Source organism: Prionailurus bengalensis, chromosome B2 (assembly GCF_016509475.1).
Source record: "Prionailurus bengalensis isolate Pbe53 chromosome B2, Fcat_Pben_1.1_paternal_pri, whole genome shotgun sequence".
NCBI lineage: Eukaryota > Metazoa > Chordata > Mammalia > Carnivora > Felidae > Prionailurus > Prionailurus bengalensis.
Window position 1 is genome coordinate 119,853,588 of NC_057349.1, and position 19,245 is coordinate 119,872,832.

At 39.3% G+C, this 19,245-nt stretch overlaps 1 protein-coding gene across 3 annotated transcripts in view; it reads right to left on the minus strand.

The window, feature by feature from the left end:
• LOC122489999 (pantetheinase) overlaps positions 1-19,245 on the minus strand; it is a 67,338-nt gene that overhangs the window by 5,938 nt on the left and 42,155 nt on the right. For all 3 annotated transcript variants that reach the window (XM_043592396.1, XM_043592394.1, XM_043592395.1), the window contains exons 5-7: positions 8,812-9,004; positions 7,844-8,135; positions 6,772-7,133 (exon numbers count right to left, since the gene is read on the minus strand). In XM_043592396.1, the coding sequence (XP_043448331.1) occupies positions 6,772-7,133; positions 7,844-8,135; positions 8,812-9,004 (847 nt within the window). The remainder of the gene's footprint in view (positions 1-6,771; positions 7,134-7,843; positions 8,136-8,811; positions 9,005-19,245) is intronic.

Here is a 19,245-nt window from a genome sequence, read left to right on the forward strand (position 1 = left end):
GTTGATGCAAAAGTAGTGACTGATTTCCCAAGCCTAAGGAAAGCCAAGTCCTAATCTGGCAATAAGAGAACCACGAATCAACCCTATCTACACGGCAGAATACTCAGAAGATTCTGCCCCTGGGAGCACCAGGTACCTCAGGAACTGGTAAAGTTGTGGTGGCTAGTGTAAGGAAAATTGGTAGGAATTTGTTAAGGATGCCTCAGATTCTGAGTCCCCCACCATGGATGGGCAACTCTCCTTCTTCTATTCCAGTAAAAGATGGGGCATTTATTCCCAGAGAGGGTAAGGCAGATGATTTTTAGTAGAGGTTTTGAAAAACCTGGTTGAAGGGGATTACATGAATGAAATTTTGTTGAGATCATCCCCCTCCATCATGGATGCATCCAGCAAGGTCATTGCTCCCACCTGGTTCTCTAGATGCTGTCAGCAATGAATTTACCCTTCAGAAATAAAATTACCAGATAAATACAGGACAGGAGCCCAATTTAAATTTGAAGTTTAAATATACTAATAGTATCAAAAATGGTTTTTAGTGTGTAAGTATGTCTCAAATATTGAATGGGACAATCTTATATTTTTTAAATATTTGTTGTTTATCCAAACTTTGAATTTACTAGGGCACCCTGTATTTCAATTTGCTAAATTAGATAACATTATTCAGGAAGAGAATTAGAAGAATTTTAAAGACTGAGAAACCTGACCCTTCCCAAGAGGAAGTCTCCAAATATACTTACTCCAAATATACTTACTTACTGTTTCCCCTAACAAAATGCCTGGTTAGATCACCCTACTTTGAAGTTTAAGTGGGCAAATATCACTCATGCTCGGCCCTTGACTTAGTTTTTGGTAAGGTTAAAGGGTTACTACATTTCTGAGGAAAGCTTCTAACATGAAAGAGAGAGCAGAACAGGTAGATAAAAGAAACTTTAGGGAAAAAGAGACTATTTAAAGAGAAGAAGCTTCAAGAAAAAATTTTCTGTAGGGCACCTGGGTGGCTCAGTCAGTTAAGTGTCTGAATCTTGATTTTGACTCAAGTTGCGATCTCACAGCTCTGGAGATTGAGCCCCCTTTCAAACTCTGCACTGACAGTGCAGCACCCACTTGGGATTCTCTCTCCCCCATCTCTCTGTGCCTCCCCCACTCACCTTTATTGTCTCTCTCTCTCTCTCTCTCAAAATAAATGAATAAACATTTAAAAGAAAGAAAAAAAGAAAAAAAATTCCTTACCAGTCTCAGAGAGATAAAATACTGGATCCACAAAACAACATCAACAGAAAAAAACTCATAAAGCAAAAAAAATAGTTCTTGAAAAATAAAAACATGTCAACAAAAATAAATGACTCAATGTAAGGCTTGAAAGATCAAGAGGAGTAAATGAAAAAAAGAGAGAAAGAAAAAAGAAAGAAAGAAAGAAAGAAAGAAAGAAAGAAAGAAAGAAAGAAAAAACAGGAAGGAAGGAAAGAAAGAAAGAAAGAAAGAAAGAAAGAAAGAAAGAAAGAAAGAAAGAAAACAAAGAAAAGATACAAAAATATTAGAGGACAAACCCAAAAAACACATGATTCCAAAAATAGGAGTTCCAGAAGAGGAAACCATGGAGGGGAGGAAATTCTATAAGGTTTCTGAGGAAACAGTAGGAAGAGGGATACACATACAAAGCACCAGGAATCAAAATAACTCAAGAATTCTCAGTAGCAATACAATGACCTTGAATTTTATACTTAGGGAAATCCTCCATCAAATATGAAAGGAAAGGCATTTTGAGACTTGTAAGTTGAAAATATTTTATCACCCACTCAGAGTGATCTTCCAGGAACTTAACACCAACAACAACAAAGGAAGTGGGTGGTACTGTGTAAGAAAATGTAGTAAGAAAAATATATTTGGTCTTTTTCTAGTGCCTGGCAAGAAAAACTCTAAAATCCTTGGAATTTCCTTAGTGATGAAAGGTGAAATGTGAAAACAGGGGCTTTTGTTACTAATAACAAGCCTCTTTCAACCACGACTGAGTTCATGTTAATGAGGAGATTTTTGGAGAGCCTTAAATAACCACAGGATGGAAACTGGTGACCAGGGAAACCAACCACCTGGTTAGAGAGTTGGAATTTTCAGCGTCGCCATCCCCACCCCTATATCTGCGGAGGGAAGAGGAGCTGGAGGCTAAATTAAGCACCAATGGTCAATAACTTGAATCAATCATGTCCATGAAATTAAGCCTCCATGAAAATCCCTAAAGTATGGAGTTCAGAGAGAATCCAGGTTGGTGAACAAGAAGGCCGTATCTACATGATGGGAAGGTGGCATACCCCAAACGCCATGGGACAGAAACTCCTATGCTTGGGATACTCCCAGACCTTGCCGTATGTGTCTCTTCATCTGGCTGTTCATTTGTATTCTTTGAAATGTCCTCTGTAATAAATTGTTAGTAGTACATAAGGCACTTTCTTAGGTTCTATGAGCCATTCCAGAAAATTAGCAAACCCAAGGCAGAGATCGCGGGAGCCCCTGATTTACAGTCAATCAGGTCAGAAGCATGGGTGACAACCTGGACTTGCGATTGGAGTCTCAAATGGGGAGGGGACCAGTCTTGTGGGACTGAGCCCTGAGTCTGTGGACTCCGCTTTAGCTCCTGGTAGATGATGTCAGATGAGTACATTTCAGAAGAAACAGTTAAAAGATTCAAAAGTGTTTGCCTTCAGAAAGAAGGACAGGATGGATTAGGGAAGAAACCGGTGTTTCACAAGATTTTAGTGCTGTCTTCTTAGGTGTGCCCATGCATTACTTTTATTAAAATGAAGAAAGAAGTGATAGAGGCAATCCAGGTGATAGGAAGGGAGAGAACATCTGGCATATGACAAGAACTCAAGAAACAAAGGAGTTGACTCAGGACCTGCTTGCAATGCAGCCAGTGTTCACGTGAGCAAAGAAAAGTTTATGTTACTTTTTTTAGCAGCAACAACAACAATAATAAAAGTTAACATTCATTGAGGACTTTTTATGTGTAGGCACGGTGCTGAATTCTTTACATTTATTTGTTAGTTTATATATTTACTTATTTTTAATGTTTATTTCTTTACTTTGATCGGGGGGGGGGGGGGGCAGGGAGAGAGAGAGATTGAGCACGAGCAGGGGAGAGGTAGAGAGAAAGGAAGACAGTGCGGAGCCAGACGTGGGGCTCAAATTCACAAACTATGAAAGCATGACCTGAGCCAAAATGAAGAGTTAGACGCTTAACTGACTGAGCCACCCGGGTGTCCCTGTTTACATTTATTTATGAAATCAAAGTTCCCCCAAATGCCATAAATAATAATAATAATAATTATTATTATTATTGTCATCATTCTTACTTCCCTCCTAGGATTAAGTTAGGTCCTCCAGTTGTATGGTTTAATTGTCTGTGCTACTTTCCTTTGGAAACATTTGTCCCAGCTAAAATCAACTAGTGATTTCCTTAGTTTTCTCTTCAATGCCTGTGTCCCCACCAGCATTATGCTATATGAAGACAGTGACAGTATCTGTCTTGCTCATCTTAATATCCTCAGGCTGTACCAAGTGCTTGCACACAGAAAGCATTATATAAATATTTGGTGAATGAAAATGAATCCACATGTTACAGATGAGGAACCAGGGATTTAAAGAGGTTGGCCCAGGGCCAGGTGGTCAACACACAGTTAAGAAGCGATTTACCCAGAATTTCTGACTCCAGAATCTATGTTCTCACCATGTCATATCCCTAATTTCTTACCCTGTTGGGAAATAGTTTCACATTCTAGAAGAGAGAGGCTGGTGATTTGGATGACTCTTACCTTGGTGGGAGGAAATGGAGAGGACAAAGGGTACAGAAAATAATCTCAAGAGGAAGATCTCCCAGGTTATATGGGGTAAAGGGAATGAACTTTTGTTTAGTTTATTCCTTCTTTATTAATTGATTTACTCAATGATTCTTTACAATATGTAGGCTGCTTCTCCCAGTCTCCTATAACCACTGCTATAAATTTTTACCCAATCTTTTACCATCCTGTACTCTAGAAAATGCTACAAGCACCTTCTTTCCCTACGTCCTTAAAATTCACTATAGAACATTTGGAAAATCTCTGTGGCAAGATGCAGAGTTATTGTACCCTTATTTCCTTTTTTTTTTTTTTGTCTTCTCTTCTTAGTTAAGAACTAGATTTTGGTGTTATAGAGATTTTTCTGGCATTAATTATCGTCACAGTTAGACTATGAAGGATTATGAATATAATCCCATACCCAAATCCCTCATTCTTAATTCCAAGACCAAACTTCTCTGAAAATAAAGGCTTTTGTAGCACATTGGACATTGAAACCTAACTTGAACTAACATAAGGCTATCCTGTTTTTAAGTTATTTAGGGTGCATAATCCCACATTTTCCAGCAGACACATTAACACGTTTTATCTGGGGTGCTGCTCCAGGCTCTGCTGGTGATGTCAGGTACCAGGGCTCCAGCTGAATGTCCCATAAATACTTTGAAACCAGAATATCCATAGCTGAACTGAGCATCTCTCCACTGCCAGCCTGCTCCCCTTCTAACATCCTGAAACATACATTCACCCAGCTACTCTTGTCGGAAACCTGGCATTCTAGCCCCTTCATTCTGCTTTCCTGTTCTGTATCCAATTAGCTACTAAGTTTAGAACTTCTACATATTGCCAGAGTCCACACCCTGCTCTTCCTCCTACTGACATAATCTTGATACAGGTTTTAATAGGGCTATTTTTAAAATCTAACCAGTCTTTGTGCCCTCGCTCCCCCCTCCACAGTGCTGCCACAGCGATCTAACTCAACAGCAGATCTGATCACATCATTCCCTGGCTGAACACCTTCCCACAGAAGACTGGCACCCAGAGAATAAAGCCCAAACCTTAGGAATGACGGGTAAGATCCTGCCAAACGTGATCCTGCCTCTAAGCCCATCTTCCACCAATCCTTGCTTCTTACATTATGCCTTAGTGACACTGACCCGTATACCCTACTTCTTGACATGTCCTCACCCTTGCTCACACTCTCCACTCCACCTAGAATTTCCTCCCACTCTTTTTCATCTGGAGAAGAGCATGAGCATAAGCTCATACATCATGTCTCCAGAAACCTCCCTGAATCCCCAAATCAGGCTAGGTATAGCTCCTTAGTATTTCCTACAACAAAACGTGCACTCTATGTTCTATCACATGCCGATTTGTACTGACATTACCTGGTCCTATGTCTTTCCCCCCTGCTAAATTCTTCAAGAGGAGGGACTTGGCTTATTCGTCTTCATATCATTAGCACTGAATATATACACCTACTATGTAGTAGGCACTCAACAAGTGTCCAGGGAAAGATGCATTAAGACGGTGCTTATCATACAGCAAACGACATTTTGCACATTGGGTACAGTTCCAGCACTTATGCACAAGGATGTGCATCATTTCACATAATATGTCCTTAATAAAGCTGAGCGTAGGATGCCTGGGGAGGTGGGCTTGGTGCTACAGGAAGTGTCAGGGCAGCCCTCGGGGTGAAGATAACACCCGAAAAGCACCATGAATGGTGAGGAGGTGGGGCCATCATAGATAAAGGAGACAACCTGTGCAAACATCCAGAGGTTCTGCAGATGCCGGCACATTGGGGATGAAGAAATGCCTCAACATGAGAGGAGCCCAGGGCACGTGTGGGTAGAGGTGAGAGAAGAGGGAACAGAGAGTAGGAAGAGGTACATGTCAAGCATTTCTGAGTAGCTTTTTGGTGAGGAAGTTGATTTGCCAATGAGAAGACAGTGAGGCCTTTTAAGCAAGGCAGGGAAATAATCAGAAATGGCTTTTAGTAATTGGTATAATTAGAGTACGGGAAGTGGATGGGATGGAGCTGAAGCTGTCAGCAGGAAGCCCTGTTCAGATGTTGCACAGTCTGAGTGACATAGGATAGGAGCCAGATCAAGGAAGAGGAGAGCAGAATGAGAGGAACATGAAAGTTGCTTGTTGCAACTCACCATAGCTCTTCCTTTGATGTTGAGGGCTGTGAGATACCAAGTCTCTGCACTAGTAAACTACTCTACTGCATGTCTCAGAGGTCAACCCTAGATGTCTCCAGGACATACTTAGTGTCAAGTTCTTAAGTACAAAAAAAAAAAAAAAAGGGGGAGGGGGCTGGGTGGCTCAGTCGGTTGAGCGTCCGACTTCGGCTCAGGTCATGATCTCGCACTTCGTGAGTTTGAGCCCCGTGTTGGGCTCTGTGCTGACAGCCTAGAGCCTGGAGCCTGCTTCGGATTCTGTGCATGTCTCTCTCTCTCTCTCTGCCCCTCCCCACTCACCCTCTGTCTGTCCTGCTCGCGAAAATAAATATTGAAAAAAATTAAAAATAAAAATAAAAAGCTTTAGCGAACATATCAAGAAAATGGGTATGTTTGTTCAGGGAAGAACTATCAGAGGTTAATCATCCTTTAAAATCATCTGTAATTTGATTACTGTATCATTTTAAATGCGGGTACTGTAAATAAATCTTCTGCCTTTTTCCAGCCAGTTTAAAATTGGACATCTAGGATTGCAAGTTTTGGCAAATAAGAATTCAGGATGCCCAACTAAGTTTGAATTTCAAGTAAATAACAAAATTTTTAGTGTGCATATATCCTCAAAAGTGGGACCCATTTTTTTTTTCTTGAAGTGGGACACACTTACAATGAAACAATTTGTTGTTTATCTGAGAGTCAAATTCAACTGGGTGTCCTATATTTTGCCTGGTTAATGCCCCTGCCGGCAAAACAAGCATTACCTGTAGATAATAACTCCCTTCGACAATATGTAGTCCATCAAATGCCCCTAGGGCATAAACTTCATCTGGTTTCTTCTCAGACATCTTGTAGCTTAGATGGCAGCAGAGTTCTTTCTGACAAACTGTGTAATTTCCTGTGACTCTTGTGAGCTCCAAGAAGGTGAATTCATCAAAAAACGCAGTACTTTTAAATTCCTGATTTCCTGTGGAGAATGCTTTTATACTACTGGCATAAGAAGCCCAATTTACCACTCCAGGGTCGTATGAAGAAGAATTCAGTCGTGAGATGAGGAGTTTTCCCTCCTTTGTCTTCATGTCATAATGAAATGCTCTTGGAGAGTCAGGTGCATAGATGCCGCTTCCTGAAAGTGATGTTGGAAATGGCATTTGAAATAGAGAAGTGAAAAGGGATTGCATGATTGCTACTGCTATTTTATTTTATTTTATTTTATTTTATTTTATTTTATTTTTAATTTTTTTTTCAACGTTTTTTATTTATTTTTGGGACAGAGAGAGACAGAGCATGAACGGGGGAGGGGCAGAGAGAGAGGGAGACACAGAATCGGAAACAGGCTCCAGGCTCGGAGCTATCAGCCCAGAGCCTGACGAGGGGCTCGAACTCACGGACCGCGAGATCGTGACCTGGCTGAAGTCGGACGCTTAACCGACTGCGCCACCCAGGCGCCCCAACTACTGCTATTTTAAACTCACATTAACATTTAGTCCGGCTAAGCTAACTATTTCAGTAATTTCAGTAAAATATACTGACAGGGAAACAGGTGAGAGGAAATCTAACAGGGTTTGATACTGAGAAGCCGATAAGAGAAACTTTCGGGTCAGAAGTGGTCACTCTTGAGGGGGAAAAAAGTGTGCCTGTAAGTTGAATAGAACTAAATAAATCTACAAAACAATTTAGATTGAGATGGATTCTACGGTATGTCACCAGCCAGAGGTGCAAAAAATAAGAGTTGGAAAACATTATATTAAGGAGTACACGTTAGCTAGAAAAAATCATTATTTTGGTTTTTTGGTTATGGCCTAAAGTTTGTACATCTTAGAGATTGCACATTACCTGTCATCCTCTTGTGGGGGTGGTGTATGTTGGCTGCAAGGAAGTTAACCCCCATGCCCACTGCCCAAGCCGAGTGGAATTCAATAGCTGATAAATGTGGCAAGACATTCATCCACGCTGTTGGGAAAACTATGGTATCCACATGGAAATCTTTCACCAGAGTAACAGCGGGATCATGGAAGAGTATATCGAAGCATGTGAAAATGCCAAATCTTCCAAAGATGGTGTCAAAAGTCACAACCTCAGGCTTCTTTGGTACGTTGAATTGATCCTCACCCATGAAAAGGTTGTACTGTAATAAAGAGAAGATGAAGTGGGTAAAAGTCTCTTTTCAGAAGTTGGCCTGGGTGTCAATGTGTCTGAAAAAGTGCAAGCCAACATCTCTTAGTGCCAATTTCATCCATAACCACCGTCCTCACAGGGAAAAAGTGTTACAGAATCAGAGATTACTATAGCTGATAGGAGCCTTTGGTTCAATCTCTACATTTTAGAGATCTGTAGAAGGGAATCCTTATGTATTAAGACCCTATTGAATCTTACAAGACCTAAGAGTGAAATAGATAACTTCTATTTGCCAAGAACACCTAAATATTTTCTATAGACAAAATTGCTCCTTTCTTTTCAAAACCAAGTCTATCTGGTAGGTAGTTTTTTTGTTCTAGTCTTGACCCATTGCCAGGGCATGTCCTTAAAAAGACAAAGTCTAAAAGGCAACATTATATTTCAGTGCGGGTACCTCCTGCTGATTCTCACATACTTCCAAAGATACATTCCTATGTTCCTAAATGCATAGAAAACCTCTTGAGTCTCTTTATAGGAGCTTACCATGCCTAATTATCGTTTTCCATGCTTTGTCTCTACTCTGCTTCTGAAGTATGCTTATTATAAACATTAATGTTTTTTCCCCTTTTTTCCCACTTTATTTTGTTAAACATTCAGTATCTGAACTGTGTGCAAATTAATTTTACCTTATGGTAGCGTGCCACCAGTTTTCCCTGAGAATCAAACACCACATCAGTATTGTACTGGTAACGGCCATCGGGGGGACACTGAGGGTCACTGGCATTGCATGGCTTCTTGTCCCCAATATTTGCCACAACGTAGATAGAGTTGTGCTTGGCCAGGCAGCTGAGTCTTTCTTGCACTGGGGTGTGGCCAAACCTAATATGTGTTCATTGGAAGAGGAAAACAAAAATCAAGCTTACCTCTTAATAAAATTCAGCGTTATATTGCCTGAAGCTATTATGTGACATACACAAAACTAAATTCTAAATAACATAATACAAGGGAAGGATTAAAACAAGAATAGACTTTGGAGGAAGTACACACTTGTGGGAATTTGGTTGTAGAAAACTGTTCTAGGATAAGATTCTAGGTCATGTATCTTTTTTCTTCACAGCATTTATCATCATCTATAATCAGTATTCATTGTGTGTTTATTTTATGATCCGTGTCATATCTCATAGGTATTTTGGGCAAAGATATACATCTTGTGTTCACTAACCCTGGCAGAAAAGAAGCATTAAAAAAAATATTTCAATTGAAATAAGAACAACTTGGAATTAAGAGAATTTGGGGAAGATGGCTGAGTACAAAGCACCAAGAATCCATCCTTCCACGTAAATGGTATTTGTGTTGGCAGAATCTAACTGAAATTTTGGAGTCTATTCCAAGGGTTGTGAGTTCCAGGGGGAAGGCTTGGCAGGTGCATAGATGCCGCTTCCTGAAAGCGATGTTGGAAATGGCATTTGAAATAGAGAAGTGAAAAGGGATTGCATGATTGCTATTGCTATTTTAAACTCGCAGTAACATTTAGTCTGTCTAAGCTAACTACTTCAGTAATTTCACTAAATTTCACTAAATTTCAGTTAGTTTCAGTCAATTTCAGCTCTTATCATGGGTAGTGGCTACCCATGCTCTACCCCACCCCAAGCCCCATGGCAGGCAGCCATGCAAGTGTTCCTGCAATACTGTGTAGGTAGTTTATGGGATCAGGTTAGACAATAGAAACCCTGTCCTCTAAATATCAGGAAACTGTATTCTGATCACTGATAACTGCTTCTTATCCTGGAGGTGCAGACACAGGGACAGGTAGCCATTGTTGCATCTCCACCACTATAATGTTGTAAGTCCTTCCCCCACTAACTGAAATAATTTCTAGAGGATTTAAAAAGCCAGAGTCTTCTTCTCTCCCCCTTCCTTAATTTTGCTTTTTTTTCCTTTCTTTTGGGAATCATACATTGAAGGACTAGGATATACAAAAGCAATCATATATATAGGAGATTGTAGAAAGTCACCACATATGCTCGGGGTAAAATAAAGGCTAAGACAAGGCTTCAAAAGATTTTATACCTCAAGCTTATGCCTAGCACAGATACACCTACAGCAATCAAAACAGATAAACAAGCAAAAGGCAGTAAACCCTGGGGAAGGGGGAAAATTTCATTTCCAGAATTATCACATTTTAAGATTCAAATACCAACTTGTCAACAAAAAAATCATAAGGTATACAAATAAAGAGGAAAGGGTGTCCCCATTCCAAGGAAAATAAGAATAAACCTACAGAAACTATCCTTGAGTACGACCAGATGGCAAACTTCCTGGACAAAGACAAAAACAACGGTTTTAAAGATGCTCAAAGAACTAAAAGCAAATGCAGAGGAAGTCAAGAAAATGATGTGTGAACAAAAAGGAAATATCAATAAAAAAGATGGAAAACCTAAAATAAACCAAAAAGAAATTCCGGAGCTGAAAATTACAATGTTTAAAATAAAAAATTTACTAAAGGGATTCAGAGATGGATTTGAGTTGGCAGAAGAAAGAATCAATAAACTTAAAGGTAATGCAATTGAAATGATCGAGTTGAAAGAATGGAAAGAGAAAAAGACTGATGTGAACAAGGCCTAAGGGAGCTGTAGGACACCACCAAGTGGACACATATATACATTCTAGGAGTTCAAGAAGAGTGAGATAAAGGAACAGAAAGATTATTTGAAGAAATAATGTCCAAAACCTTTCCAAATTTGAATAAAGACATGACTATAAAGATCCAAGAAGTTAAATGATCTCCAAGAAGGATGAACTCAAAGACACCCATATCAACACACATTCTAATCAAATTATCAAAAGCCAAAGACAAAATAAGAATGTTGAAGGCCACAAGAGATAAGTGATTGATACCATACAACCAATCCTCAGTAAGATTATCACAGTTTTTAATCAGACACTTTAGAGGCCAGAAAGCAGGGGGCCAGTATATTTAAAGCACTGAAAGAAAAAACTTTCAACTAAAAATCCTACATTCAGCAACACTGTCCTTCAAATGTGAGGGGAAAATTAAGATATTCTATGCTAATATCTGACATAATTGACTTTAAATTAAAAAAAAAAGATTATAAGAGACAGAGAAGAGCATTGTATATTAATATTCACAATACAACAGAGAACTCTTAAAATTCAACAACAAAAACCCTGATTTAAAAATGGGCAAAAGACTGGAATAGACTTTTCTCAAAAAAAAAAAAAAAAGAGGCCATACAAATGGCCAATATTACTGGTAGGTCTGTTCTTTTTTTGATAAAAACCCTCAAGAAAGTAGGGATAGAAGGACCATACCTCAAGATCTTAAAACCATATATGAAAGACCCACAGCTAGTATCATCTTCAATGAGGAAAAATTGAGAGCATTCCCCTTAACATCCGGAACACGACAGGGATGTCCACTCTCACTACTGTTATTCAACGCAGTGTTGGAAGTCCTGGCCTCAGCAATCAGACAACACAAAGGAATAAAAGGCATCCAAATCGGCAAAGAGGCAGTCAGACTTTTACTCTTTGCAGCTAACATGATACTCTACCTGAAAAACCCAAAAGATTCCACCAAAAAAACTGCTAGAACTGATCCATGAATTCAGCAAAGTCACAGGACATAAAATCAATGCACAGAAATCAGTTGCATTCCTATACACCAATAATGAAGCAACAGAAAGAGAAATCAAGAATTCGATCCCATTTACAATTGCACCAAAGCCATAAAATACCTAGGAATAAACCTAACCAAAGAGGTGAAAAATCTATACACTGAGAACTATAGAAACTTTATGAAAGAACTTGAAGAAGACACGCACACAAAAAGGAAAAATATTCCGTGCTCATGGATTGGAAGAACAAATATTGTTAAAGTGTTGATACTACCCAAAGCAATGTATATATTCAATGCAATCCCTATCAAAATAACACCAGCATTCTTCACAGAGCTAGAACAAACAATCTTAAAATTTGTATGGAACCAGAAAAGACCCCGTATAGCCAAAGCAATCCTGAAAACGAAAACCAAAGATGGAGGCATCACAATCCTGGACTTCAAGCTGTATTCCAAAGCTGTAATCATCAAAACAGTATGGTACTGGAACAAAAACAGATACATAGATCAATGGAACATAATAGAGAACCCAGAAATGGGCCCACAAACGTATGGCCAGCTAATCTTTGACAAAGCAGGAAAGAACAGTCAATGGAATATAGACAGTCTCTTCAGTAAATGTTACTGGGAAAACTGGATAGAGACATGCAGAAGAATGAACCTGGGCCACTTTCTTACACCATATACAAAAATAAACTCAAAATGGATGAAAGACCTAAACTTGAGACAGGAAGCCATCAAAATCCTAGAGGAGAAAGCAGGCAAAAACCCCTGACCTCGGCCGCAGCAACTTCTTACACAACATGTCTCCGGAGGCAAGAGAAACAAAAGCAAACATGAACTATTGGGACCTCATAAAGATAAAAATCTTCTGCACCTTGAAGGGAACAATCAACAAAACTAAAAGGCAACCAATGGAATGGGAGAAGATATTTGCAAATGACATATCAGATAAAGCATTAGTATCCAAAATCTATAAAGAACTTATCAAACTCAACACCCAAAAACAAATAGTCCAATGAAGAAATGGGCAAAAGATGTGAATAGACACTTTTCCAAAGAAGGCATCCAGATGGCTAACAGACACATGAAAATATGCTCAACATCACTCATCATTAGGGAAATACAAATTAAAACCTCACATCTGTCAGAATGACTAAAATTAACAACACAGGCAACTACAATGTTGGTGAGGATGTGGAGAAAGAGGATCTCTTTTGCACTGCTGATGGTGCAGCCACTCTCAAAAACAGTGTGGAGGTTCCTCAAAAAATTAAAACTAGAATTACCCTATGATCCAGCAATTGCACTACTAGGTATTTATCCAAGGGATACAGGTGTGTGTTTCGAAGGGGCACATGCACCCCAATGTTTATAGCAACACTATCGACAATAGCTGAAGTATGGAAAGTGCCCAAATGTCCATTGACTGACGAATGGATAAAGAAGATGTGGTATATACAATGGAGTATTACTTGGCAATCAAAAAGAATGAAATCTTGCCATTTGCAACTACATGGATGGAACCAGAGGGTTTTATGCTAAGCGAAATTAGTCAGAGAAAGACAAATATCATATGAGTTCACTCAGATGTGGAGTTTAAGAAACAAAACAGATGAACATAAGAGAAGGGAAGCAAAAATAATATAACAAAACAACAGAGAGGGAGACAAACCATAAGAGACTCTTATATACAGAGAACAAACTGACGGTTGCTGGCAGGGCGTTGGGTAGGGGGTTAAATGGGCTAAATGGGTAAGGGACATTAAGGAAGACACTTGGGATGGGTACTGGGTGTTACACATAGAGGGTGGATCACTGGAATCTACTCCCAAAATCATTATTGCACTATATGCTAACTTGGATGTAAATTAAACAATCAATCAATCAATAAAAAAATTTTTAAAGGAATAAAAAAAGGATGTTATATTTTGTCAAAAGCTTTTTTTCTGCATCTATTGAGAGGATCATGTGGTTCTCATCCTTTCTTTTATTAATGTGATGTATCACATTGATTGATTTGCAGATATTGAACCAGCCCTGCATCCCATAAATAAATCCCACCGGATCGTGGTGAATAATTCTTTTAGTGTATTGTTTGATGTGGTTTGCTAGGACCTTATTGAGAATTTTTGCATACGTGTTCATGCAAAAATGTGAGTGGGGTCTTTGTCCGGTTTTGGAATCAAGGTAATGCTGGCCTTGTAGAAACAGTTTGGAAGTTTTCCTTCTGTTTCTATTTTTTGGGACAGCTTCAAAAGAATAGGTGTTAACTCTTTAGATGTTTCATAGAATTCCCCTGGAAAGCCTTCTGGCTCTGGACTCTTGTTTCTTGGGAGATTTTTGATTACCGATTCACTTTCTTTACTGGTTATGGATCTGTTCAAATTTTCTATTTTTCCCTGTTTCAGTTTGGCAGTTTATGTTTCTAGGAATTTGTCCATTTCTTCCAGATTGTCCAATTTGTTGGCATATAATTGTTCATGATATTCTATTATTGTTTGCATTCCTGTGGTGTTGGTTGTGATCTCTCCTCTTTCATTCATGATTTTTTAAAAATTGTTAATGTTTATTTACTTTTGAGAGAGAGAGACAGAGCACAAGCAGGGAAGAGGCAGAGAGAGAGGGAGACACAGAATCTGAAGCAGGCTCCAGGCTCTGAGCTGTCAGCACAGAGCCCGATGCGAGGCTTGAACTCACAAGCCATGAGATCATGACCTGAGCTGAAGTTGGACGCTTAACTGAGTGAGACACCCAGGCACCCACATTCGTGATTTTATGAATTTGGGTCCTTTCCTTTTTCTTTTTGATCAATCTGGCTAGGGGGTTATCAATTTATTAATTCTTTCTAATAATCAGCTCCTGGTTTCATTGATCTGTTCTACTGTTGTTGCTTTTTCTCAATATCATTGATTTCTGCTCTACGCTTTACTATTTCCCTTCTACTGCTGGTTTGGGGCTTAATTTGCTCTTCTTTTTCCAAATGTTTTAGGTGTAAGGTTAGGTTGTGTATTTGAGACCTTTCTTCCTTCTTTAGAAAGGCCTCGGTTGCTATATACTTCCCTCTTATAACCATCTTTGGTGCATCCCAGAGGTTTTGGACTGTCATGTTATCATTTTCATTGGCTTCCATGTACTTTTTAATTTCCTCTTTAATTTCTTGGTTAATTCATTCATTCTTTAGTAGGATGTTCTTTAATCTCCAAGTATTCAGGGTCTTTCCAAATTTTTTCTTGTGGTTGATTTCAAGTTTCATAGTGTTGTGGTTTGAAAATATGCAAGGTATGATCACAATTTTTTTTATACTTGTTGAGGGCTGATTTGTGTCCCAGTAAGTGATCTATACTGGAGAATGTTCCATGTGCACTTGAGAAGAATGTGTATTCTTCTGCTTTAGGATCAAATGTTCCAAATATATCTGTTAAGTCCATCTGGTTGAGTGTGTCATTCAAAGCCATTGTTTCCTTGTTGATTTTCTGTCTATATGGTCTGTCCATTGCTGTAAGTGAGGTGTTGAAGTCCCCTACCATTATGGTATTATTATCAATGAGTTTCTTTATGTTTGTGATTAACTGATTTATATATTTGGGTGGCTGCATATTGGAGGCATAAATATTTACAATCATTATATCTTATTGGTGGATAGACCCCTTAATTATAATATAATGCCCTTCTTCATCTCTTGTTACAGTCTTTATTTTAAAATCTAGTTTGTCTGATATAAGTATGGCTACCCCAGCTTTCTTTTGATGACCATTAACATGATAGATGGTTCTCCATCCCCTTACTTCCACTCTGCAGGTGTCTTTAGGTCTATAATGAGTCTTTTGTAAGCAACATATAGATGGGTCTTGTTTTCTTATGCATTCTGATACCCTATGTCTTTTGATTGGAGAATTTAGTCCATTGACATTTACAGCAAGTACTGCAAGATGTGAATTTAGTGCCATTGTGTTCCCTGTAGCATTGGTGTTTCTGGTAATTGTTGTTTCTAGTCTTTGGGTAATTTTTGTTTTGTTTGGTCTTTTCTCCACTCACAGAGTCCCCCTTAAAATTTCTTGCAGGGCTGGTTTAGTGGTAACAAACTTCTTTAGTTTTTGTTTCTCTGGGAAACTCTTTATCTCTCCTATTTTGAATGACAGCCTTGCTGGATAAAGAATTCTTGGCTGCATATATCCTGCAACACATTGAATATATCCTGTCACTCCTTTCTGGACTGCCAAGTTTCTGTGGATAGGTCTGCTGTGCACCTGATCTGTCTTCCCTTATAAGTTAAGGACGTTTTTTCCCTGGCCACTTTCATAATTCTTTCCTTGTCTATGTATTTTGTGAATTTGACTGTGATAGGTCTTGGTGATGGTTGGTTTTTGTTGAATCTAATGGGAGTTCTCTGTGCTTCTTGGATTTTGATGTCTGTGAACTTCCCCAGATTAAGGAAAGTTTTCCACTATAATTTGCTCACATAAATCTTCTGCCTCTTTTTCTCTCTATTCACCTTCTGGGACTCCTATGATTTGGATGCTATTCCTTGTTGACAAGTCACTGAGTTCTCTAATTGTATCATGATCTTTTGTCTTTGTTTCCCTCCTTTTTTTCTGCTTCATTATCCTCCATAATTTTATCTTCTCTACCATGGATTCGCTGCTCTGCTCTGCCCATGCTTGCCATCGTGGCATCATTCAAGATTGCATGTTGGTTATAGCATTTTTAATCTCATCCCGACTAGATTTTATTTCTTTTATCTCCACAGAGAGGGACTCTATGCTTTCTTCAAAAGCAGCTAATATTCCTATTATTGTGGCTATAAATCCTAGTTCAGACATCTTGCTTATATCTGTATTGACTAAGCCCCTGGCTGTCATTTCCTCCTGTTCTTTATTTTGGGGTAAATTCCTTCATTTTGTCATTTTGGAGGAAGAAAAAAATTAACAAGATTAATAATTAAAATTAAAAAAGTAAACACAAAGCAAAAAATCAAATAAAGGAAGCTAGATCCTAGCTGTTTTGTGTGTTTTGGTCTGCTTGTTGAAAGAAGCTTGATATAATAGAGTAAAAAAAGGAAAGAAAAAAAGGTAAGAAAAAATTTTAAATAAGATATTTTATATAATAAAATAAAATGAAATAGAATAACAATTTTTTAAATAAAAAATAATGTAAAAAAGAAATAAAAATAAATGTTTCTCTTTCTGTATCCAAGAAAGAGGATGGAAAGAAAGAAAAGAGAAAACAATTTAAGCAAAAACAGAAGGAAAGAAAAGGAACAAATAAATGAATCAGCAAACAGAGTGAACTCTGGATGAAGTTACATCCAGTTTCTTCTAGAACTGAAACTATGAAGCCTTCTATAGTCCATACACTAAACAGGTGGAGTGGCTTGTGCTGGTCTGCTAGGGGATGTGCTTGGAGGGTGCAGTTGGGCAGGGCTTGGTGTAATGGTTCCATTCTTCACTAGGTGGTGCTGCTTAGCTTACTGGGGTGGATCAGTGTGGCATGCATGTGCATGTGCACTTGCATGTGTGTGGGAAAGGTGGAAATGGCTTCATCCAGCTCCCTAATCTCTAAAACAGGAACTCTGTGCTCTTACCGACTTACAGTCAAGCACCATTCCTTTGTCTGAGGCCTCTGTCCACTCCCCACCTCTACCTTGTCCGTGTCCAAGCTGTCCACCTGCCAGGTGACATCTCTTCCCAGAGTTTTATCTCAGATGGGGTTGTGTTTCAAAATCCCACACTTCAGAGACCCCCGTGGCTTGGACCCATCTGACTCTCTGGGGAAGGGTCTTGCTGAGCATTGGCCAGGTCTTGGCTTGCCCCAGAAAACATTTGTGCAATTGTTCAACAGCAGAGATTCAGAGATTATGGCAAATTACAACACACAGCCAGTGCCAGATTTCACTGCACTCTAGAGTCTTTGTCCCAATACCAGCAAACGTGGCCGCTCTCCAGCGTCTGCTGGGACCTTTGCCTATGGGGAGAATGTATGGCCTTTACCAAATGCTTTCCAAGCAAGGGAACTGCTTCCCCTGTGTGGCACATGGACCCCTCAGACCCCACTGCCTGCTCCTGGGAATTCACGCTACTTCCTCACCAGAGTACCACCAGGCATTGAGCTCAGAAACTTCACACTCTGCACTCCACTGTTTATAGAATCCTGGTGGTAATGCTCTCCTTTCTTCCCATCAACAGTTTTAGGGAACAGATTTCTTGATCAGGCCCCTGCAAGTATTTTCACTCTTTCCCTCTCTTTCTCTCCAGCTACTTTAGGGGGAGTACTTTTCTTGCACAATCTGATGTGCTGCACTCTCCCCCTTTCTCTTTCTCTGTCCTCTCTCTGCAAAAACAGCTCCCTAGTCTCTGTGGCTTTTCTCTCCCCCTGTTCACCTTTCCATGCCATGTACCTGCCGAGTTTTGTGGCTCAAGTTATGCAGATTGTTGTGTTAATCCTCAGGTCAGTTTCTTAGGTGTTCAAAATGGTTTGGAGCTGATCTACCTGTGTTTCAGAAGTGAAACAAGCTCAGGGTCTCGATGCTGCTCCTGTAATTTGATTTTCTTTCTTTCTTTCTTTCTTTCTTTCTTTCTTTCTTTCAAGTTTATTTATTTTTGAGACAGAGAGAGAGCATGAACAGGGGAGGTCAGAGAGAGAGGGAGACACAGAATCCGAAGCAGGCTCCAGGCTCTGAGCTGTCAGCACAGAGCCCGACGTGGGGCTCGAACTCACGGACTGTGAGATCATGACCTGAGCCAAAGTCAGATGCTTAACCGACTGAGCCACCCAGGTGCCCCTCCTGTGATTTGATTTTCATCAGAGGTGCTTGGCCAGATTATTATTTCCCTTTGTATTTCAGAGACTTGTTACAAGATGCAGAGCTTCTACTTGTTTCAAGGATGAGAACCTAGTTATGGCCAAAAGGACCTGTCCTTTTATGGGCCTGCCTGGTCTTCACTGAGCTTTTTCTCTCAGGAAGTTTCTGCCCCTGGCAACACCAATTTCAAGGAGATTATCCCCCATGTTTTCTTCTAGGATTTTTATTGTTTAGGTCTTATATTTAAGTCTTTAACCCCTTTTGAGTTAATTTTTGTGAATGGTGTAAGATAAAGGTTCAATTTTACTCTTTTGCATGTGAATATACAGTTTTCCCAACACATTTATTGAACAGACTGTCCTCTCCCCATTGAGTATTCCTGGCTCTTTAGTCAAATGTTCATTGACCATATACACATGGTTTATTTCTGGGCTCTCGAGTCTGTTCAACTGGTTTATGTGTTTCTTTTTCTTGCCTAATTGCTCTGGCTAAGACTTCCAGTACTAATTAAATAGGAGTACTGATACTGTCTTTTCTTGATCTTAGAGAGAAAATCTTCAAATTTCATCACTGAATATGATATTAGCTGTGGGCTTGCTATTTATGGCCTTCATTATGTTGAGGTATGTTCCTTTTATACCCATTTTGTTGAAAGTTTCTAAAATGAAAGGATGTTGA